This window comes from Boleophthalmus pectinirostris, unplaced genomic scaffold, assembly GCF_026225935.1.
Source record: "Boleophthalmus pectinirostris isolate CB_2022bp ecotype Guang Dong unplaced genomic scaffold, ASM2622593v1 HiC_scaffold_19, whole genome shotgun sequence".
Lineage (NCBI taxonomy): Eukaryota > Metazoa > Chordata > Actinopteri > Gobiiformes > Gobiidae > Boleophthalmus > Boleophthalmus pectinirostris.
This window is the reverse complement of record NW_026571140.1, coordinates 35,557,239-35,580,898: the sequence shown is the minus strand read 5'-3', so window position 1 is coordinate 35,580,898 and position 23,660 is coordinate 35,557,239. Positions and strand designations below refer to the sequence as shown.

The following is a 23,660-nucleotide window of genomic DNA, read 5'->3' as shown; positions in this document are numbered from 1 at the left end:
ATCCATTTTGGCCCGGACTCAAATAACAGTATAAACTTTGGATTATAGCAGTGTAATTTCATAGAAGTTGGTTTGACTTTGTTTTGTCCCAGCTCTGCGTCTCCCTCTTGGCACAAAGTAATTACTGCCAGTGTCACCACGCTCAATAAAAGGATAACAAGCACATTAAGTTTACAGTCCAGGACCACCAACACTGTAAAAACACCGACTGAGCGCTCCCTTTGTGAATCCACACGGAGCTACTGCAACTACTGCTCATTTTACACATATTATCCAGCGCTTGTAAGGTCCTAGATTACAGAAAATCGACTCTTGTGAGCTTTAAGCCATGTTATAATGCTGTTACTTCATCTGCTGTATCGATATATCACCAAGAGTATTTTTAGGTGTGTTTTACTAAATTATTTTGTTACAGCGCTACAGTTTTGTTGCTTGTTTAGTGAAAGGAAACTCATTTATGCAACACATTTGACATTTTTACTGTTTTGATGATTAAAATGTTTGTGTTTCATATGAACTTTGGACAAGAAGTGGTTTAACAAAGACTTTTAGTATCACAGCCATGATTTAGCCTTTATTTTTTATTGAACCGTATCGAATCGATTTGAAATATATCATATCGAATCGGAAGTGCACTGTATCGAGATATGTATCGTATCATGGCCTGTGTATCGAGGTATGTATCGTATCGGCAACTTCTTAATGATACCCAGCCCTAATGTTAATAGTTCAAAGTTCATAAACAGCGGTGGATCATTATGTTATATTTTGGACATTTTGAGAGGCAATATTAATCTAAAATGACTTCATAAAAGAAACAAATCTGCAGACTTTAGGGTTGGAAAATTACAGTGCTCAATGAAGTATTATATAAGACAGTTAATCTGTAAACATTAACAAACGTCTAGGGCTGGGTATGATTAAGAAGTTGTCGATACGATACATATCTCGATACACTGCACTTTTAGTTCGGTACAATATATTTCAAATTGATTCAATATGGTTCAATGAAAAATAATGGCTAAATCATGGCTGTGATACTCAGAAAAATTTTAAACTACTTTTTGTGCAACAGTGAAAATGGCAAATATGTCGCAAAAAGGAGTTTTCCAAAATACGGTCCAGTTCGTCGTAAAATGGACAGGTTACACGTCCACGGCCACTTCATTTGTTTGAGTCTTTAGTCTCCTTGTATTTGGCTCACAGGCTCTTTATTTTTTGTTGACATTGGAGTCAGAACCGTCTGTAGCTGCGCTTGGACATTTAAAAAAACTGCCTGGTTCCATTAAGACTCCTCCAATTTGGCCTGAATACAACAATCCCCCCAAAATATTAATTAACTCGCTAACCTCGCTTTCCCTCCTTTGACTAAACTCTGAGCCTGACGTGTAGGTGGGATGAATGTGATCTGGCCGTTCAGACTGAAGTCGAATGTCAGAAGATGGGATATGTATCGGTTTTAGGAGCACATATCCAAGTGTCCTGAGTCACATTTGAAAAATCAGAGATGTGTCGTTCAGACTGTATCATTTGTATTCACAAAGTGGGATGTTTGTTGGCAATATTCGGCAGGTTTTCACTGAAAAAAAACTCATGTGGCATATCAGCGTGATTGAGGTGTAGTGCCGTAATTTATTTGGCTTCATGCTGTCCACTGTCAACATTTTTAGACACAGTAAACACTTTGGTCTTTCCTCGTTTCCCACCGTAGTCACAGTGAAGCCGAGCGCTACATTCACTTCGTCATATTTCCTCGTCTTAGCTTTTGGGAGACTGTCATTTGTTTCATTATGTCCGTCTTTCTCTGCCTTTCTTTTCATCCCTGGTAAATATTTTTCCATAGTGTCGCTTGAGTTTTTGTTCTCTGCACTTCATATCTCCTGCTCGGTGCAAAAAACCCGACACTATACTGCCAACTACTGCAGTGGATGTGCAATTACACTTTATTCTAGTATGGAAAAAAATTATAAAAAATTCCCAGAGGTCACACGTGGTCACACTCCACTAGAAAAGTTACATAATGCACCTTTAAATAAAACACTCATAGGCTGTTGTTGCTAATTTTCACCAACTATTTAACGTATAATTTCCACTCTTGTCTCAATTAATAGACTGTGGGCCAATCCTTACCTTGCGCGATGTTAATTATCTGCTCTATTACCTTTTCTAATGTCATTTTATGGTTAAATAACTGTTGTTTAATGAGTAGGTGGTAATTGAATGGAGATATTTAAAAGCACATAAAACTCTGTAGCTTTGGGCCAAAATCAATAGCAATTTTCTGCTGTGAATCTGGTTGGATCAGTGGAAGTTTGCCCCAGGCTCAAAGTAACTGTCCTCGGGCAAGATTTAAACTCTCCAATGAAAAGTGAATTACCAGGGAAATAACGCGACGGTTTGCCACATTTTATAACACAGACAAAAATATAAAACAGTGCTATAAAGTATAAAGAGTAAAGAAGATTTTTAGCTATACATTTCAGCTACACTCTTTATTATGGGCGCCATTTTGAGGACCAAGGGCAATGTTTAAAATATAATGTAATATAATATAACTTATGTAATGTAAAGTGCATGGTGAACAATTAAAGCAAACCCATCATTAAAGGTGGACTAATTTTAAAGGTGTATTTTTTTGTTTGTTTATCTCCATGGAAATGTTATAGCTTTGCCTGGAATGTTCCAAAGTGTGGCTTTAAAATATATACAAATACTTTATACAAATAATAAACATGAACATGCATTTTTACTGTGATCAGGCATCAACCGCTTCGTATTTAACTAATCTATGTCCATGGAGACAAGCAGTTAATGCCAGTTCAGATCTGTGGAGAGGCGACCACACACATAAATATATATATATAATTTTTTTTTTTGGCAACAAATCAAATTGAACAGAAAATGTAGCTTTAAAGGTGCATTGTGTAACTTTTCTGGTGGAAGGTTCATCAAATGCTTTTCTTCATGGAGATGTTATTGCTTTGTCTGAAATGTTCCACAGTGTGGTATTAAACTGCTTTTTCTTTATGGAGACCAAACCAGACCAAGTTACAGGTCAGATTTTAGCTATATAGGTTTCCCACTCTTTTTCTTTAACAAAATTTCAAAACTTTTCCATGACTTTTTCATGACCTAAAGCAGACATGTCAGACTCATGCCTGGGGGCCAAATCTGGCCCATGATATAATTATATTTGCCCACGCGATCAAATATGTATTACAGCTGCCCGCCGGCTATAGATAAACTATAGAGACATTATTTATTTAAAATTTTGTTACTATTTTATAGTCTGCTTGTTCTGGATTCAATGTTTAAGCAAAACTATTATTAAACATTTATTTTAATAAGAAAAGGTTTAACATTACAGATATCGAAAGAAGAGAAAACATGCAGATGTTGTTGAAATTTTTCAATAAATATTTAGTTTGGGCCACGACTTAGTCCCAGTTTTTAATTTTGTCCCTCTGTGAATTTGAGTTTGACCCCCCTGACCTAAAGTGAATTTTCCATGACTTTACAGCACTTACACTGTAGAATGGATCATAGTTTTAGGGCTAAATATGAAATGTGAACCCTTTCCACTCACTTTATGGTTTGGTATTATAGTTTTTTAACATTCAAAATACTGCCAGTGCATTTATTGTCGTCTCCTTTAAACAAAAGGCACAAACGTTCAGAAATAATCATAATAGCCTAATGATAACTAGTTGTGTGAAAGAGATTAAAATTCCATGACTTTTCCAAAACTTTCATTACATTTCTATAATTCCTTGACTTTTCCAGGTCTGGAAAATGACATTTTCAATTTCCATGACTTTTCCAGGATTTCTATAAAAACACCTATAATTAAACAAATGTAAGATAGTGCTGTTTAATGCCATACTGTGGGACATTCCAAGGCAGAGCAATGACATATCCACAGAAACAAGCAGGTGACGGACCAAACCAACCTGAAAAGTTACACAGTGCAGCTTTAAAGACACACTGTGACACATGTAGGGTGCAAACTTGTGCTTATTTCACTTAATGTAATTTTGAGTAAGAAGGAGTCTGAGCGCTCTTCAGGCCAAACCTTGCCTGCAGGACGCCTCGGGGCCGAAACATTGCGCTGTAGTGAATAAAGAAACTTCCAGCACCAACTGACAGTGTCAAATCTATTACATAAATATGGAACAACAAGGGACTCATTTCTCAACCATAACCAAACGCTCCCTGAGAATACGATATGAGCTGACATCTGTTAATTAACAAACACAGTAAAAGTTATTCCCAGCTCTATTTAGTATTGATTAATGCATATTATACAAGCGTAATACTAGCCCTTGGGAGTCATGTGGCAGAAAAGCATGAATAAATCAATACATTTCACCATATCCTTCAATTCAATGGTCCATAAATCTGAGCCGGCACCTGGAGCAAACAGACTCTGCTCATTCACCATCTGCCCAGGCCGTTTGTGGATCCAGTCACAGAGATGGACACACTTTTTGTTTGTTTTTTTCAGTACATTTCTGAAAAATTTTTGATTAAAATTGTGCATTTTTTGTCCAAGATTGTTATACTGGTACCAGCCTTATCTATCACCATGGAGACAAGCAGGTGGAGCAACCGAGAAAAGTTACAGGTCACATCTGCGGAGAACCGACCACGCTCAAAGTAGTAAATCATAAGGGTGTACGAATAACCAAAATATCGGTATATCGTATTGTCAAAAGTCTCTCAATAATATCGTGGACCATCACAATATATCGTTTCTTTGCTTAAATTCATTGTTATGGTGCAGCAATAGTTAAAAAAACTAAGCGAACTACATTGACCATGATCCTTTGCTCCGTTTTGGTGCAAAGTACATGAAGAAATGGCAGTTCTAAGCACTTTTAAATTTTAGTTCTTTGGATTAAGTCTTGTTAAGGCATTTTAAGAGGAAAAACTAGCATATTCACAGGTTTGTTAGCCCCAATAAATACCGTACCGTGAGAATTTTATATCATTACATCCCTCGTAATACATGTTTCTATTTTTGAGTGATAAAAACACTGGATATATGCTTAATGCAATACCGGGGTACATTTAACGTAATACTGCAATAACATCTCCATGGAGACAAACTGATGGCTGACCCTCCTCCAGAAATGTTACACAGTGCATCTTTAAATTACACATTTCATTTCTGATGTATGTATGCTATGGTTTTAAGTTTGTATCACAATATTAGGAAAGAGAATCCTTCCTTGAACACAAATGGAGGCCTCAGACATCATTCATGTCCTATTTACAACTCCATCCTCAACCCTAAATCAAAACAAACTAAGAAAACAATAGTGACAGTCAGGTCAGGACCAGAGGTGTGAAAGCTCCATTATGGCTCTGAATGATTCTGCTAATATGAGTCCCCACACTCACTGCAAGTTCAATAGGCCTAACTAACTAACAGAATCTGTAAACTAGTACGTGTGTTAGTTTCAGAGTAGCTTCAGTGTAGTTAGCTCCTCCCTTCAGGCAGATATAAGTCAATGTCCACCAGAATATTTACCAAAACTGAAGAAGCAGCTTGATGAACTGCGAAACATATTCAACCAAAATAAACTTTTGTTCAATTGACAAACTGAATTTCTCCTTTTACCAATGATATAAAAACAACTTAACTTTGTTTTGGCTATGCAGCTCTCTGAGAGTTTTACACTACTGCCACAAACATGGTGGAGTTCCAAGGTAACGGCTGTTTTTGATGTTCCATGCTGACCTCTAATAGCCTGATTCATCATCTGGTTTCACTTTGTGGAAACCGTCTGGCCTCGCAGCATTAGGATTCATTCACTCAACGGTAGGCGGGTAATTTTTTTATTTAACCAATCGCTGCTATTTGGTCGTGACGTAAGTAATATGCCAAATCCTGTAGGATAAAATTCACCAAACCAAAATCCACCAAATTTGGATAAAATTCACCAAATTCACCTTCCCCTTGATAAAATTCACCAAACATTCTCTTTGTTCTGGCTTTAAATCCCCGATCTCAGGAATCGTTGCCAACACAGAATGTATGTCTTCGTCTACATCCATCTCGACTGCTTTGTTTACTGTTGTGCTGTTCCACAAAATGGACCCAGACAGACACTTGAGTTCAATGTCATGACTTCACAGCTCTTCGCTGATTGGCCAGTGTGCGGTCTACAACTTCTAAGGTTCTTGCAAACCGTCTAGTGTATTCTGATTCCTGACCTAGTCGCTGGAGAGAAATTAAATTGAGTGGAGGCACTAGGTGGCACCAGCCTGGCTAGACCTCTATAGCAATATAATGAACAAAAGTGACCGCCTGCTCTGGTTTCCACAGTAAATTTTCCATTAATTTTTTAAATTTGGAAAGGGTTCAAAGATAATGCAGAGGCTAGGTGCGAACTAATATCCATTATGTAGATGTCCTAAGTCCAAAAAGTACATTTAAAAACAAGATTCTGCAAAATGTTTTAATAACTTTGTGCTTTATAAGTCTGAGCAACAGAAAATAAAAAATGAAAATGAGATAAAATGATAGTTCTTGTGCTCATTAGTTACCATGTCGCTGATTAGCCCTGAGCATGAGCTTGCAAACTTTTAATATTAATTACTTTCGGAAAGTCTACGGGAAAAATGAATGCAAAATTTACTTCAGAAACCAGGAGGTGGGTCGACACTGCTGAGCTCCTCCATACACCACATTTCATATTCTCCTCATCTATAGCTATCACCATATATTACCCGCTGATTGATTTGGCCAGACTCTGTTAGAAATTGTTTTGCGGTGGGTTACATCATCTCCCTTTAAGAATTTCTTCTCGATAGCCTGCTTCAAATCAATGGGGCTGGTTTTCCATATTGTAACATAATCCTGGTCCTCCTCCACTGCTCCAGAATGTGAATGAGAGTTGGACATTAGCATTCCTGTGAGCTCCAGGCTGAGACACAGAGGAGGGACGCACGGCTCCGTCTGTCCCCACTAACAGGCAACTCCACTGGGCTGCGGAGTCTCTGAGATGCCCCTAAAACATCCACGTGATCCAGCTAAACAATATGCTGAAGTGTTTACCTCTTTAGCATGTTTGTAGTGGGAATAAACGACTCAAAGCTAAGGAGCTGGTACAATTTGAAATAATTGTTTGAATGAAGCTGCTATTTCTGTTTAAAAGAGAAAATGTTATGTATGTTATCAGTTTTTTTTATTGTGTTGTAGTGTTTTCTCATCATTAGTTCATAGCTGTATTTTGACTGATTCATGTATGTTTGAATAATCTTTATTGTCCGGCATTCCAGGTTTGAGTGCTATGGAAATTTCTGTTTTCATCTACAGTGTTCCCACCAGTGTTGCCATAGTTACTTTGAAATAGTAATCTGACTACTGACTACTGATTATTTCTTTAAAAAGTGACTTAGTTAAGTTACTGACTACTTGCTTTTAAAAGTAACTAAGTTAGATTACAAGTTACTTTGTTAGTTACTTTCAGCAGCGGCTAATCCTCCACCCCCATAACATAAAAATATACTACCAGTTTTGCCAATACTCACTTTATTGACATGGATTTTAACTGGAACATCAAAAATGACACTGACATTTGAAAACTATTTCCTGAAAGAAAACAGGCCTACATGTTTTTATAAAAAAAAATAAAGAGAGTCTTTCTTTCTTCGCACCGGGTGGGACCTGCTCTGTTAATGTTGTTGTGCCATGCTGTGTCTCTAGTGTTTCTTTAGGTTTGATGTTGTATTCTTGAAGACAGACAACACTTTGTCGCCAGCACAGAGTGTACAACAAATCTTTATATCGCCATCCTTAGCTGAAATGAAATCAAAATAATATTTGTATTTCCAGCTGCAAAAGGCGTACCTCTCTCCCTCCACTGTTTACATCTGACTCGTGGTGGAGCGGAGATGACGTAACATGATAAGAAATGTACAATTTATACAATCTTTGGGGTCACATAACCCACGTCGCCAAAAAAACCCCCCAAAAAAAACAACCTATGTTGCCCTGGAACGCAAAAATAAACGCACCGTGTATTAGATAAGCAACTTAAATCTGACTACTGGTTTGGAAATAGCACTGCGTTAGACCACTCGTTACTGAAAAAGAAGCTGGACTCCAGTAACGCGTTACTAAGTAGTAGTAGTAAATTTCATAACATTTCCATGACTTTTTCATGACCAAAAGTGAATTTTCCATGACTTTACGGCTCCTACATGTGCAGAATTGATAAGACTTTTAGGGCTAAATATGAAATGTCAACCCTTTCCACTCACCTTTTGGTTTGGGATTATAGTTTTTTAAAATTCAAAATACTGTCAGTGCATTTATTGTCGTCTCTTTTAAACAAAAGGTGCAGACGTTCAGAAATAATCATAATAGCCTAATGAGAACTAAACAGAACGCTGTAGTTGTGTGAAAGAGATGCTAAAATTCCATGACTTTTCTAAAACTTTCATTGACTTTAAATTCCATTTTCCAATTTCCATGACTTTTCAAGGATTACCATGACCATTGAAACCCTGCATCTACCACTTATCTCCGCCTATTGCTCTGTATTTACATGGAATTACTGAAGCGTTCAACACTGTCACCTAACCATTTGTCAACAACGAAAACATAAACAAGAATATTTGATTTCTCTTTTCTAATGTGAAATTTCATTCTGAAGAAGTTGGGGCTTCTGCAGTTTTGAAGTCAAGGGACGTGTTTCTTCTAGTCTTATCATGATACGTGGCAAAGGAGAAAAATCAGTTTGAATTTTCTGATTTTTCTCCTTTGCCAATGGATTCTGCCTGGACGACTGAGGGATTTTTCACAAAAATTTCAAACTCAAATTTGATATTAATGAATAGACTCAATACACAAGACCATGAAAAAATTCTTTCTGAATGTTATTTTCAACATTAAATCGTAGTATTTTCTTTTCTATTCCCATGTGGTTTTATCTCTGTGTAATCCCTCAGTGGTTCATGGGCATATACTCGTCTTTGTGCTCTTATACTTGTTCAAATACAGCTCAAATTCACTCTAAATCTATTCAGGAAAGGTTCATTTCTGTCCTGTGAATGTGACTTTTTTAGTACTGATACCAGCTCAAATGAGTTTTAGACCAATATTGTGGACTGTACTGAAAAAAATATAGTATGGACAGCGTGTTTTCTTCAACTGAGATATTGCATAAATAAAATATGTAGTGTGATTGCACATGTCAGCTGTTTTTCAGTCATGAATTTTTATTTCTCTAGAGCAGGGGTCTCCAGTCTGTTTCCTCCGGTGAGCTACTTTTACAAAACAAAAATGCCAGAGAGCTATGAGTTTTAGGGGTCACAAGAAATTGAGCATATGTAGGTGCCACGGCGAGCCTTAGATGAGGTACAGTTAGATGCCTATTAAACATAAACCATTATCTATTTTTAGTGTACAAAGTTAGGCATCAAAATGACTCACGTACAAAAGCTAAAGGCATTTAATTAATCAAATTTCTCTCGAGCTACAGGTTGGAGACACCTACTCTAGTGAAGTCTCTGCTCGGCTGCACCACTGTCCTCTGTACTTAAAGCTGGGCTACTCAACTTTATTCTTATACATTTAGTTGTTTTCACAGTTTATTTTAATAGATAATTTAAAGGGACAGTCTGGAATTTTGGACATAGGGCCTCATTTCCTAGTGATCCAGAGTGTTGGAGACGTGTGGAGACACTTTTTTAAATATTACATCCAGTCCTTGTATTTGCAGAGGTCGCTGGTGCTAGGCTAGTGCATGTCAATGGCCATAGTTATCCTGCCACTAAAAACAGTCTTACCCACTCCACAAAACACCCGAAACAAATCTATTATTACACCAGACTGTCCATGTAAATGTCTGTGTTTATAGAATAATGTTTGAAATAAAACTAACCTTGCATCACATGAATCGTCGCATGTTGAGGGACTATTTTCTCAGCAGCAGCGGAATCTTACTTTGCCAGTAAGACAGGTGCTAGGTGATATCAGTTCGCCGCTGCCGAGCTTTCTATCAGGAAGTACAACTCGCTGCTAGACAGGCTGGCGCCACCTAGTGCCTCCGCTCAATTTCATTTCTCTTCAGCGACTAGGTCACTAATTAGAATACACTCGACGGTTTGCAAGAACCCCGAAAGTGCGAGTCCTGGCACCAGCCAATCAGTGAAGAGTCATACATTCTCTGTTGACAACGATTCCTGAGATCGAGGATTTAAAGCCGGAACAAAGAGAATGTTTGGTGAATTTTATCAGGGGGAAAGACGTTATTGCCCTTCTTCCTACGGAATTTGAGAAAAGCTTAATATACCAGTTATTACATACATCATATGCATTACATACGTCACAATCAAACAGCCGCGATTAGTTAAATGTAAAAAAAGTGCCCGCCTATTGTTGAGCGAACGAATCCTAATGCTGCAAGGTCAGACGGTTTCTACGAAGTGAAACCGGCTGATGAATCATTTTACAACACGCTGATGCTGCTCAGACATAAATCCTTCAAATGCAAGGTTGGTTTTACTTCTAAAATTATTCTATCAACACAGACATTCACACCGACAGTCTGATGTAATAACAGATTTGCTTCGGGTGTTTTGTGGAGTGGGTAAGACTGTTTTTAGTGGCAGGATAACTATGGCCATTGACATGCACTAGCCTAGCACCAGCGACCTCTGCAAATACAAGGACTGGATGGACTATTTAAAAAAGTGTCTCCACACGTCTCCAACACTCTGACTCACTAGGAAATGAGGTCCTATGTCCAAAATTCCGGACTGTCCCTTTAAAGCCGAGTCATTACCTTCTATAACTAAATGAAATATCAGATAAAACATTATAATATCATAGTTTTAGACCTAAAACATGCACATATATCGCACATAGATGATATTATATTAGTTATATCGAGCTCTGGATACCACTTGGGATTTAAATGCAGAGAGTAAAGAGTCTAATGAATTCACAACTCCGTCTCTGGGTCTGTGTCTGCAGGGCCAAGCAGATTCTCCGGGGAAAGAAGCAGTGGACCTTACAACAAAACCATCCTCCTACTTTATATAAGAGACAGCTGAAAAATAAACTTTAGTTAAGTCAGTCCTGTATTTTTTATTCCTGTTTTAGTCCTGGAACAATCCTGATATAGTCCTAGTTTAGTTCGTATTCCAATGTAGTAAGTGTTTGGTTAAACCTTTTTGCAATTTTAGTCCTGGTTTAGTCCTGGTTTACTCCTTGTATAGTCCTGGTATAGTCCCTTTTTTATTCTTGGTTTCATCCTAGGTTAGTCCTGATATAATCCTGGTTTAGACCTCGTATAGTCCCAGTTTAGTCCTGGTATAGTCCTGGTTTAGTCCTGGTAAAGTCCCAGTTTAGTCCTGGTATGGTCCTGGTAAAGTCCTGGTTTAGTCCTGATATAGTCCTAATTTAGTCCCTATTCCTAAATAGTTTGGTTAAACCTTTTTGTAGGTTTAATCCTGGTTGAGTCCTGGTGTAGTCCTGGTATAGTCCTAGTTTAGTCCTGGTATAGTACTGCTATAGTCCTGGTTCAGTCCTGGTATAATCCTGGAACAGTCCTGATATAGTCCTAGTTTATTTCCTATTCCTAAATAGATTGGTTAAACTTTTTTGTAGGTTCAATCCTGGTTTAGTCCTGGTATAGGCTCAGTTTAGTCCTGGTATAGTCCAGGTTTTGTACTGGTATAGTCCCGGTTTAGTCCTGGTATAGTCCTGGTTTAGTCCAGGTATAGACCTGGGATAGTTCTGGTTTAGTCCTAGATTAGTTGCTGCTCTTGAATAGTTTGGTTAATTTAATCTTGGTTTAGTCCTGGTTTAGTCCTGCTATAGTACTGCTTTAGTTCTGGTCTAGTCCTAGTTTAGTCCTGGTATAGTCCTTGATTAGCTCCTGCTCTTGAATAGTTTGGTTAACTTAATCTTGGTTTAGTCCTGGTCTAGTCCTAGTTTAGTCCTGGTATAGTCCTAGATTAGTTCCTGCTCCTGAATAGTTTGGTTAATTTAATCTTGATTTAGTCCTGGTTTAGTCCTGGTCTAGCCCTGCTCTAGTCCTTGCTTAGTCCTGGTTTAACCCTCCTCTCAGCATGACCACCCTCCCAAACAGCACCAATATTATGAAATCCAGACTCACCCCGAGTTTGCGACTGCGCATGCGGACGTATCCTTGCTTTACGATGTCGTTGAAGTTGGAAGCCATGTTCTGCGGAGGGCAACCTGCTCACCGTCACCGTGGAGACCATCCAGATCTTCTACGGGTCACGTCTTATAGATTTTCCTTTTCGAAACCTTCCTTTTTGTGAATTTCCTCCTTCATATCATGGTTTTAGTCTTAAATTCCCGCTCAGATTCGTGGTTTGAAGCTCCTTTTGTGTCGATTTGTGGACGGGGTTCAGTCGGTGTCAGTGTCGGGGGCAGATGTCTTCAGTCTTGGCATCTCTAAGAAACAGACAAAGAGACTGAGAGTGCGGTGCATTGGACATATGTATATATAATTCATAGCAGAGTCAGGAGCACAACATTATCCTGTATTATTCATGCAGACTGGCACACGTTCGCAAAGAGAAGTCCAACGCGACCTGCACCGGCTCAAAGGCTCGGTCAGAGTACATTTTTTGGACAGGCTTTAAATTTGGAGTTAAAATTTGTATTATTATGTAGTTTCAACCGAAAAATATACATATAGGAATACTTTCAGTCCTGGTTTAGTCCTGGTATAGTCCTAGATTAGTTTTACATTAGTCCTGGTATAGTCCTAGTTTAGTCCTGGTATAGTCCTGGTATAGTCCTAGTTTAGTCCTGGTATAGTTCTGGTTTAGTCCTGGTAGAGTTCTGGTTTAGTCCTGGTATAGTTCTGGTTTAGTCCTGGTATAGTTCTGGTATAGTTCTGGTTTAGTCCTGGTATAGTTCTGGTATAGTTCTGGTTTAGTCCTGGTATAGTTCTGGTATAGTCCTGTTTTAGTCCTGGTATAGTTCTGGTTTAGTCCTGGTAGAGTTCTGGTTTAGTCCTGGTATAGTTCTGGTTTAGTCCTGGTATAGTTCTGGTTTAGTCCTGGTATAGTTCTGGTTTAGTCCTGGTATAGTTCTGGTTTAGTCCTGGTGGTATAGTTCTGGTTCTGGTATAGTTCTGGTTTAGTCCTGGTATAGTTCTGGTTTAGTCCTGGTAGAGTTCTGGTTTAGTCCTGGTAGAGTTCTGGTTTAGTCCTGGTATAGTTCTGGTTTAGTCCTGGTATAGTTCTGGTTTAGTCCTGGTATAGTTCTGGTTTAGTCCTGGTAGAGTTCTGGTTTAGTCCTGGTAGAGTTCTGGTTTAGTCCTGGTATAGTTCTGGTTTAGTCCTGGATATAGTTCTGGTATAGTCCTGGTATAGTTCTGGTTTAGTCCTGATATAGTTCTGGTATAGTCCTGGTAGAGTTCTGGTTTAGTCCTGGTAGAGTTCTGGTATAGTCCTGGTATAGTTCTGGTTTAGTCCTGGTAGAGTTCTGGTTTAGTCCTGGTATAGTTCTGGTTTAGTCCTGGTATAGTTCTGGTTTAGTCCTGATATAGTTCTGGTATAGTCCTGGTATAGTTCTGGTATAGTCCTGATATAGTTCTGGTATAGTCCTGATATAGTTCTGGTATAGTCCTGGTATAGTTCTGGTTTAGTCCTGGTATAGTGCTAGTGTAGTCCTATAGTCCTGCAACAGTCCAGATATAATCCTAGTTTAGTTCCTGTTTTTTTTAAATAGTTTGGTTAAACCTTTTTATTGGTTTGATCCTGGCTCAGTCCTGGTATAGTCCTAGTATTGTCCTTTTTTAGTCCTGGTATAGTCCTAGTTTAATCCTGGTATAGTCCTGGAACAGTCCTGATATAATCCTAGTTTAGACCTAGTTTAGTCCCGGTATAGTTCTGGAAGAGGCCTGGTTTAGTCCTGGTATAGTCCTAGAACAGGCCTGATATAATCCTAGTTTGGTTCCTGTTTTTTAAATAGCTTGGTTAAACCTTTTTGTTAGTTTAACCCTGGTTTAGTCCTGATATAGTCATGATATAGTCCTGGTTCAACATGAGGAAAAAATATTCAAGGATTAATTCTTTTTCCCATATTTCCTGGTCCTGTTCTCCAGCTGAGTATTAAGATTTTGGATCATGAAGTAAATTCTTTGTCTTCCTGATTTCACAGATGATCAAATACAAAAGGGGTGTCCGTAAATGCAGAGACCGTTTCATTTGGTTTGCGTCATTCGTGCCCCGAGCCCGAGGTCGGGACCGGCTCCTCTCACGTCACATTTACATTTCAAACAGACCAGTGTCTCTGTGAAAGCTACAAGGCGGGACCAGGTTTCACTGTTTCAAGTCTAATGTGTCCAATGTGATCAGGTTCGTCCTGGTCTGGCTTAGGCTTGGTCCTGGTTTAGTCCTGTTTTGGTCCTAGTTTGGTCCTGATTTGGCCCTGGTGGGGTCATGGTTTTGTCCTGGTTTGGGTTTGGTTTGGTCATGGTTTGTCCTGGTTTAGTCCTGGTTTAGTCCTGGTTTGCCCCTGGTGTGGTGTGGTACGGGTTTAGTCTGGATTGGTCCTGGTTTGGTCCTGGTTTGGTCATGGCCTGGTCTGGATTGGTCCTGGTTTGGTCATGGTTTGGTCCTTGCTTGGTCCTAGTTTGGTCCTGGTTTGGTCCTGGTGGGGTCATGGTTTTGTCTTGGTTTGGTTTGGTCTTGGTTTAGTCCTGGTTTAGTCCTGTTTGGTCCTGGTTTGGTTTTGGGTTAGTCCTGGTATAGTCCTGGTTTAGTCCTTGTTTAGACCTGATTTAGTCCTGCTGTAGTCCCAGTTTAGTCCTTGTTTAGACCTGGTTTACCCCTGGTTTAGTCCTGGTTTAGACCTGGTTTACCCCTGGTTTAGTCCTGGTATAGTCCTGCTTTAGACCTGGTTTAGTCCTGGTTTAGTCTTGTTGTGGTCCTGGTTTAGTCCTGGTTTAGTCTTGGTATCGTCCTGACCCACCCGTGTGTAATCACTACCCACCTATAAAATTCCAAAACATTAAAACCCGCCTGTTTCAGCAACTACCCGCCGGTACCTGACCCGGTGCAGGACTTTCGGCACATCAGCTCCAAAAACTCCATATATCTCACTTTTACACGCAAACGCCACACTGTAGTTTTCCAGAATCTCAACTCTAGCCAGAGTTTTTTGAAAGATTCAAAGTTAAAAGAAAAGTAAAAGAAGGAAAATGTCTCTGTTTTTAAAAATACCCATGTATGTGTAAACTACGGAAGCCGAGAGGGGTCACAACAAACGCAAACACCGCAACAAACACAAATGCGACAACACAACAAAAAGCCACAACACACCAAAAAAAGCCACAACGGAAGTGACCGCGGGACTCTACTGTATTTTCCGACAGACCGATCAAGCGGCAAGTGAAGAAGAAGAACTACAACGTGAAAAGTAAAGGAACGGAGAAGTTGGAAACGTAAGTAAAAGTAATTTATTGTTTTATCATTATTCGTTTCACGTTGTAGTTCTTCTTCTTCACTTGCCGCTTCATCGGTCTGTCGGAAAATAGAGTCCCGCGGTCACTTCCGTTGTGGCTTTTTGATGTGTTGTGGCTTTTTAATGTGTTGCAGCATTTGCGTTTGTGTTGTGGCGTTTGTATTTGTTGCGGCGTTTGCATTAAATTAGAGTCCCGTGGTCCTCTTTCCGTTGTGGCTTTTTGTTGTGTTGTCGCATTTGTATTTGTTGCAGCGTTTGCATTAAAATAGAGTCCTGTGGTACTCTTTCCGTTGTGGCTTTTTTTGGTGTATTGTGGCTTTTTGTTGTGTTGTCGCATGTGGGGAAGCTGGCCCAAGTGGTCAAAATGAGAGTCCAGTGCAAAGTTGTCCTTCACCAAACCAAATTCTTTATTGGATCCTTCCAAGTCGTGGGCAAAATTATATACATATTTACAAAAAAAAGGAACTGTGCTTAACTAAATAAAAGCAACAGAAAATAATGCAACAAAAGAAAATACCCACAGGCACCTGGCTGCACTGATGGTGACCTCCCTACTGATTAAACTGCCTCTACTTATATACCCCCCAGAGAGGAAGTCCCTCCCCCTGGGTTCACACCAACTTACGGGGAAAACTGTAGCAATTTCCTTTCCTTACTGGTGTGCTGCCTTAAATTATTTTCTGAAGCCTAATCCCCCTTTTAAACTGAACAGTGCTCCAACTTAACTAGATAACACTGAAACCAAAATTCTAATAACCCATTTGATAAAACAAAGAACCATTTCCGAGGCTTCCCTCCACATGGTCTGGGCCAACACCTCCCCCTGAGCCTATAAATATGGCTGCCAAAGGACACGCCCCCCCTTTTGTTCCCAGACCATGTGGAGTCACAGGTAAAGGTGGTAAGTTTAAACAAAAATGAAGGGATATAACCAAATAAAATGAATTTAAAGTAACTGTGTGAATGTGATCAATTAAACAAAGACTAAATAAAACAAACCCGGGATAGTTATTATTTAGCTGTTTAGTTGATATAGATAGATGTAACTGAACTAAGGTGAAAAATGGGGACAAAGGCCCTCTTTGTCACATCGCATTTGTATTTGTTGCGGCGTTTGTGTTTGTTGTGACCCCTCTCGGCTTCCGTAGTAAACAGGCTCTGTACAAGTACACACAAGAGAAATCAGATCGGGAATTTGCTTTTTGCATTTTTTGACCCGTCCTTCAGTCCTGTCAGGGGGCAAAACCTGGGGACCCATCTCCAGAATTTTAAATCGATTTTGTGGATTAGCAGGAGGATTAGAAGATATTTTAGGAAACTTATATAAGAAAAATGGAAAAGGAGCACAGCTAGAAAGTTAGAACTGTCTAAATATATGGATCACAGCTTGTTATTCTCCACCAATAGCAAATTACTGTCAGAGTAGCAATTCAAACCACAGGCCTGCAAGACGAACAAAGGCTATAAGCAGTAAGACAATGCACATAAAACAAGAGGGAACAGCCGTAGTCAAGTATAATGAGATAATAAAACTGATATACAACTCATTTGCATGCCCATATTCTGTGCCTGCGTTTTGAGTTGTGTGGTACAGTAGTAGTAGTAGTAGTAGTAGTAGTAGTAGTAGTAGTAGTAGTAGTTGTAGGGCAGTGGGGCAGAGAGGTCCCAAAAGACTCTGGGGGAATCTGCCCGGCAACAGCAGCACACGGGGAAATTAAAGTTTAATTTCACTGGTTGATTAAAACATGAGTTGAAAAAGAGGGGACTACGTGGATAAAATTAAATTAAACAAAATAAAATTGAACAGAATACTGACTTAAAATTACACAAAATACACTAGAAAATACTAAAAATATCAAAGTGAAATTATGAATAATGATGATAAATAGACAGTCAAAAATGTGGACTATTGAATACCGTGAACGTAAAAGTGAGTGAAGTGTCTTGCCTAAGGAGACAACAACAGAAATTGGTCAATTATTGCAAAAAATATATAACTACTCATTTTCTAGAATTTTATAACGACTTTTTAGGCAAATCCCAGGCAAATCTGTAATGTGGTATACTGCAGATGTTAATTATTCAACATGCTGTCATACTGGCCTACTATAAAATTCACACTGGCGCGAAGAAAAGGTACAAACTCCATCAAAGTAGTTATAATCTTTTGCAATAATTGACCAAAAGTATTCATACCCACTCAGACCAATTTCTGTTGTTGTGTCCTTAGGCAAGACAAGACAAGACCCACCTTTACTTTCACAGTAGACAACAGGCAACATGTTTGACTGTCTATTTATCATCACAATATAATATTGTGTCCACATTTGCCAATGTAGTTTGCATATTTTTAAGTCAGTATTCAGTTTTTTTATAGCTACTTTGATGGAGGCAAATAAATAATACTTTCAAACAGATGGCCAACACATTTTAAAGATCCTATAAAATGCAAAATTGACAAATGTAAGCTTTAAGCCATGTTAGAATGCTTTTAGACCAGGCATGTCCAAACTATGGCCCGGGGGCCAAGTGCGGCCCTCAGACCAATTTTTGTTGACTCTCAGGCTTCATGTGGAATTGGCTGAAATGACCAAAAGTAGTTATTTTTACTACTAAATTAGGTCGGCTAACTTAACTTATTTTGACGTGGTACAGACTTAACTTAACTCAAGCCTTATTAAAGGTGTGGTGGCTCAGAAAAACCTACATCAAATGCAACATTTTGAAAAATTCACTACTGTCTGTGGGCCTAAGTTTCAATATGTGGCCATCCATTTTCTTCCTCTTATCCGGGGCCGGGTTGTGGGATCAGCAGTCTAAGCAGGGACTCCCAGACTTCCTTCACCCCGACACGTCTTTTAGCTCCTCTGGAAGGGACCCCAAGGTGTTCCCAGGCCAGCTGAGAGACATAGTCCCTCCAGCGTGTCCTGAGTCTTCCTTTGAGTCATCTCCCCGTGGGACATGCCCGGAACACCTCCCAAGAGAGGCGTCCAGGAGGCATCCAGAACAGATGCCCGAGCCACCTCTGCTGGCCCCTCTCAACCATGGAGGAGCAGCGGCTCTACTCCGAGCTCCTCCAGGGTGACCAAGCTCCTCACCATATCTCTAACGAAGCGCTCAGCCACCCTGCGAAGGAAACTAATTTCGAGCGCTTGTATCTGCAATCTCATCCTTTCGGTCATTACCCAGAGCTCATGACCATAACCTTAACCTTTTCAAGTCATCGTGAAAAAAGTTTGGACAACCCTGTGTTAGAAACTTAGACTCAGACAAGTCTAATTATTTGGTCAAATAATTTCCCTTGTGGATCAATAAAGTTTGTCTAAGTCTAATAGGCAATTCCAGAGCTGAGATTATCCAAGTGATTCTAGTGAAGGTGTAAGGAGTTTAAAAACACAGTACAGCACTTTGTATTACTACATGACATCACAAGGTGGAACAGAGAGTTTGAGAGAAGAACCCAGCCTAAATATGCAGGTTTTGTGAGTTAAACGTGTGAATGAAACAAAACCCAACGCCAGGTCTGTTTTTGATAAGGAAACAGCATTATAACTCATATAAAATACCGTAATATTGTCGCTTTAAAGACGGGCTACTACACTTCTATGGGGTATTAACTGCCAACACGTTAAACTCAAGCACGGGTCCTCTTAGTTCTATTTCCTTATGAATCTTCTGGAGTTTCCATGTCCTCGGTGTTACCTTTTACTGTTGTCATAACCTGACCCTGTTTATGTGCAGTTAAACACACTGAGGCGGATCCAATGGGCGGCTCTGACATCAGCATAAAGCGACGCCATCACACCAGCCGACCTGAACAACCTCGGACACAAGCAGCAACAAAATCATTCAAAATATGATTAAAGACGGGGGTGTAAAGGAAAATTTAACTTTTATAATTTCATGTTCCTTTATCAAAAACATGCCTGAAGAGGTTTTAGAAGTCATTCATGCATGTTTCGGTAATTTAGAGATCTCTTCTGGACTCTATTTGAACCCTCTGTCTCTGCGGACAAGTAAATGGCAGATCTTCTACCGGAAAAGTTCCATAGTGTGGCTTTTACTGAGGCTAAACTCAAGAGATAAATGTGCATTAGAGAACAGGATTAAAGCAGGGCCAAACCAGGACTAAACAAGACCAAACCATGACCAAACCAGGACTAAACCAAGACTAAGCTGGGACCAAACCAAGGACCAAACCAGGACCAAACCAGACCTAAACCAATACTAAACTAGGACTAAAACAGGACTAAACCAAGACCAAACCAGGACCAAACCAGACCTAAACCAATACTAAACTAGGACCAAACCAGGACTAAACCAGGACCAAACCAGGTCCAAGCCAGGATTAATCCAGGATTAAACCAAGACCAAACCGGGACTAAACCAAGACCAAACCAGGACTGAACCAGGACCAAACCAGGACTGAACCAGGAACACACCAGGACTGAACCAGGAACACACCAGGGCCAAGCCAGGACCAAACAATGACCAAACCAGGACTAAACCAAGTCCAAACCAAGCTCAAATCAGGACTAAACCAAGACCAAACCGGGACTAAACCAAGACCAAACCAGGACTGAACCAGGACCAAACCAGGACTGAACCAGGAACACACCAGGGCCAAGCCAGGACCAAACCAAGACCAAACAATGACCAAACCAGGACTAAACCAAGTCCAAACCAAGCTCAAATCAGGACTAAACCAAGACCAAATCAGGACCAAACCAGAACTAAATTAGGACTGAACCAGGACTAAACCAGGACAAACCTGATCACTGCTATAGGACACATTAGACTTGAAACAGTGAAACCTGATCCCTCTTTGTAGCGGCGACAGAGACACTGGTCTGTTTGAAATGTAAATGTGATAGCGCTCTGAATGGGGAGTGACTAAGCGCTGAGAGTAGGGAGGAATAAACAAAAACAAAAAACTGAAACTTATAAAACATGTTAATATTCTGTTTTGGGGCAGAAATAACAAAACAATAAAAGGTAACATGGTGATCTAGTAATACCCCATAGATGTAAAAATACCCCCTTTTTTGGATTAAATATTTACGTTGTCTACCTTTTCTTTTTTTTTTCTTTAAGGTAGAAGGCCTATATGACAGCATGTTGAATAATTTACATCTACACCACATTATAGATTTTCTTCTCCTATACTTTTCAAAGACGTGAGTCCGGTCCCTGGCGAATCTCCCAGAGGGCCGTGATTGACAGGTGGATTAGCCAATCAGAGACTCAGTTCATCCACGTCAAAGGATGAAAGAAGAAATGCAGCAAGGGACTGAGAAACACCACAGATTTCTGCACAATCAATGAACAAAGCTCAAAAATTTCAGAGTTAGTTTGATTTTGTTGGAAATGCGAAGCGACCAATGAGTTCCTTGTTCCACTTTGTGATGTCATGTAGTGGTAGTTTTCAAGTTAACAGCTACTTTCTTTTACATTTATTTCAGTAAAGATCTGCATTTCCATGTCTGAAATCATCCAAATGATTCTAGTGACGTGTATGGTGTTTAAAAGTTAAACAGTGGAGCTAAAATCTATTTATTTTTACGTACAAATAAGGGTGCAACGATATCCAAATCTCTCTGTACGATATTATTTTGATATTTTGCAGAGGTAAATAAAACTTTGAATGTGCTACTTTTTCCTCTTGACAAGACTTAATCTGAAGAAATAAGTTTTAAAAGTGCTTAGAACTGTTATTTCTCCATGTAATCTACATTAAAATGGAGCAAAGGATCATGGTCTACTGTATGTAGTTCCATCAGATTTTTTAGCATTTCCTGCGCCATAACTCTTCATTTAAACAGAGGAACTTGTAATTCGATATATTGTGATGGCCCACGATATTATTGAGAGACTTTTGATGATACAATATCACGGAGACAAACATATGATGCTGCCAGGCCAAGTTACAAATTCAATCTGTGGAGAGAAGAGCCCACTCACAGTCACCAATACTCACTTGTATTGAATAATGACCAGGCCATTCAAAAGCAAAACATTTTTTATTATTATTATTTTTTTTATATCTGCTCCTATAACCTCAGAGCAAACTTCCAATGCATAAAAGTTTTGGGTAAAACATTTTCCCCCATGGACAATAAAGAAGCAGTGTGTAACTTTTCTGATTGAAATGGAGCAAAGGATCATGGTCTATGCAGTTCCCTCTGTTTTTTAGTTATTGCTGCACCATAACTATGAATTTAAGCAGAGAAACTTGTGATTTGATATATTGTGATGGTCCATGATATTATTGAGAGACTTTAGATGATACAATATCATGATATTTTGGTTATTGTTACACCACTACATATAAATTCCCTTCTGTAAATCAATGTCCACTGCCTGTCACTGGGTAAAGCTGTGGACTTTGAGTCTGTTTAAATACGTGTATCATTCGTTCGTTGTTTTTAAAAATAAAACCAAAAATAAGAAACGAAAAAACAACTGTTTTCTTCATTATTTGTCTCCAAAACCAAAATGAAAAAACAGATAACGATTCATTTTTTCAGTTTTTGATTTTGTGTTTAAATGAAAAATGAAAAAATATATATATGATAACGACAAGTTTCCCATTTACGTGACTTAAACTGCAATGCCGGACTGAACCAGGACTAAACCGTTTTCAGTCCTAGTCTGGTCCCAGTCCTGATCTGGTCCGGGTCTCAGTCCCTGTCTTGGTCCCTGTCCCAATCTGTTCCCGTTCTCAATCCTGGTCTCAATTCTGGTCTCAGTCCCCGGTCTCAATCCTTGGCCCCAGTCTAAGTCCTGGTCTCAGTCCCAGTCTGGTCGAGAACCTGGTTCAGTCCTTGTTCAGTCCTGGTTCAGTCCTGGTTCAGTCCTGGTTCAGTCCTGGTTCAGTCCTGGTTCAGTTCTTATTCAGTCCTGGTTCAGTCCTTGTTCAGTCCTGGTTCAGTCCTTGTTCAGTCCTGGTTCAGTCCTGGTTCAGTCCTGGTTCAGTCTTGGTTCAGTTCTGATTCAGTCCTGGTTCAGTCCTGGTTCAGTCCTTGTTCAGTCCTGGTTCAGTCCTGGTTCAGTCCTGATTCAGTCCTGGTTCAGTCCTGGTTCAGTCCTGGTTCAGTCCTGGTTCAGTCCTGGTTCAGTCCTGGTTCAGTCCTGGTTCAGTTCTGATTCAGTCCTGATTCAGTCCTGGTTTAGTCCTGGTTCAGTCCGGCATCGCAGTCACAGAAGTCCATTTCCAGTTTCCATTCTTCATTTAAACACAAAATTGAAAACCAAAAAAACAAATCATTATTTGTTTTTTCATTTTGGTTTTGGAGACAAACAATGAAGAAAACTGTTGTTTTTTCGTTTTCTTATTTTTGGTTTTATAATGAAAAACAAGTGAACGAATGACACATGGATTTGTTTAAACTGACATTGTGTAACTTTTCTGGTGGAGGGTCAGTCAAACGCTTTTCTCCATGGAAATGTTATTGCTTTGTCTGGCATTGAACCTTTCTATCTTCATGGAGACCAAACCAGACCAAGTTACAAGTCAGATCTGTGTAGAGGCGACCCCGCTCACAGTCAGAATTCCTGTTTTTCTAGGATATTTTTGAGCTATAAAACCACCTGTAGTTCAATAAATGCAAGGCAGAGCTGTTTCATGTCACACTGTGGGACATTCCAGGCTGAGCAATGACGTATCCATAGAAACAAGCAGGTGACGGACCCCACAACCAAAAAGTTACACAGTGTATTACGGGACAAACACATAGAGGGACACAGTGTCAGATGCAGGTGTGACAGATTACAAAAGGCCCCATTGATTCAGCTGTAAATGTGTTCGATCTGCGGTTTGTGCAGATGACAGTGGATCAATACAACACTACAAACCCCAAAACCTCTCAATACCTCCGCACGCACGCAAGGAATCATGGGAAATTATGATGAAGAAACATGCGTCGGAATAGATTTATGGAAGAAACGCCGCGTGGATAATTTGAAAAACTTGAAGTGTACAAATGATTTCTCTCAAGTCAATACAGCGAATACAATCTGCATTTTCTGTCCAATAGTGCAGACATATTACAGGTAGTGTGAGTGTCTTGCCCAAGGACGCAACAATAGTAATGTCTGGACGCGGCCTAAACCAGGACTGATCCCAGGACTGAACCAGGACTGATCCCAGGACTGAATCAGGGCTAAACCAGGACTAAACCAGGACTAAACCAGG

General features: G+C 39.6%; 1 protein-coding gene across 1 annotated transcript in view; it reads right to left on the bottom strand.

Annotated features, from left to right (window-relative positions):
- dok4 (docking protein 4) overlaps positions 1–23,660 on the bottom strand; it is a 154,091-nt gene that overhangs the window by 46,174 nt on the left and 84,257 nt on the right. The window contains exon 2 of the mRNA XM_020923329.2: positions 12,138–12,442. Coding sequence (XP_020778988.1) covers positions 12,138–12,203 — 66 coding nt within the window. The 5' untranslated portion in view covers positions 12,204–12,442. The remainder of the gene's footprint in view (positions 1–12,137; positions 12,443–23,660) is intronic.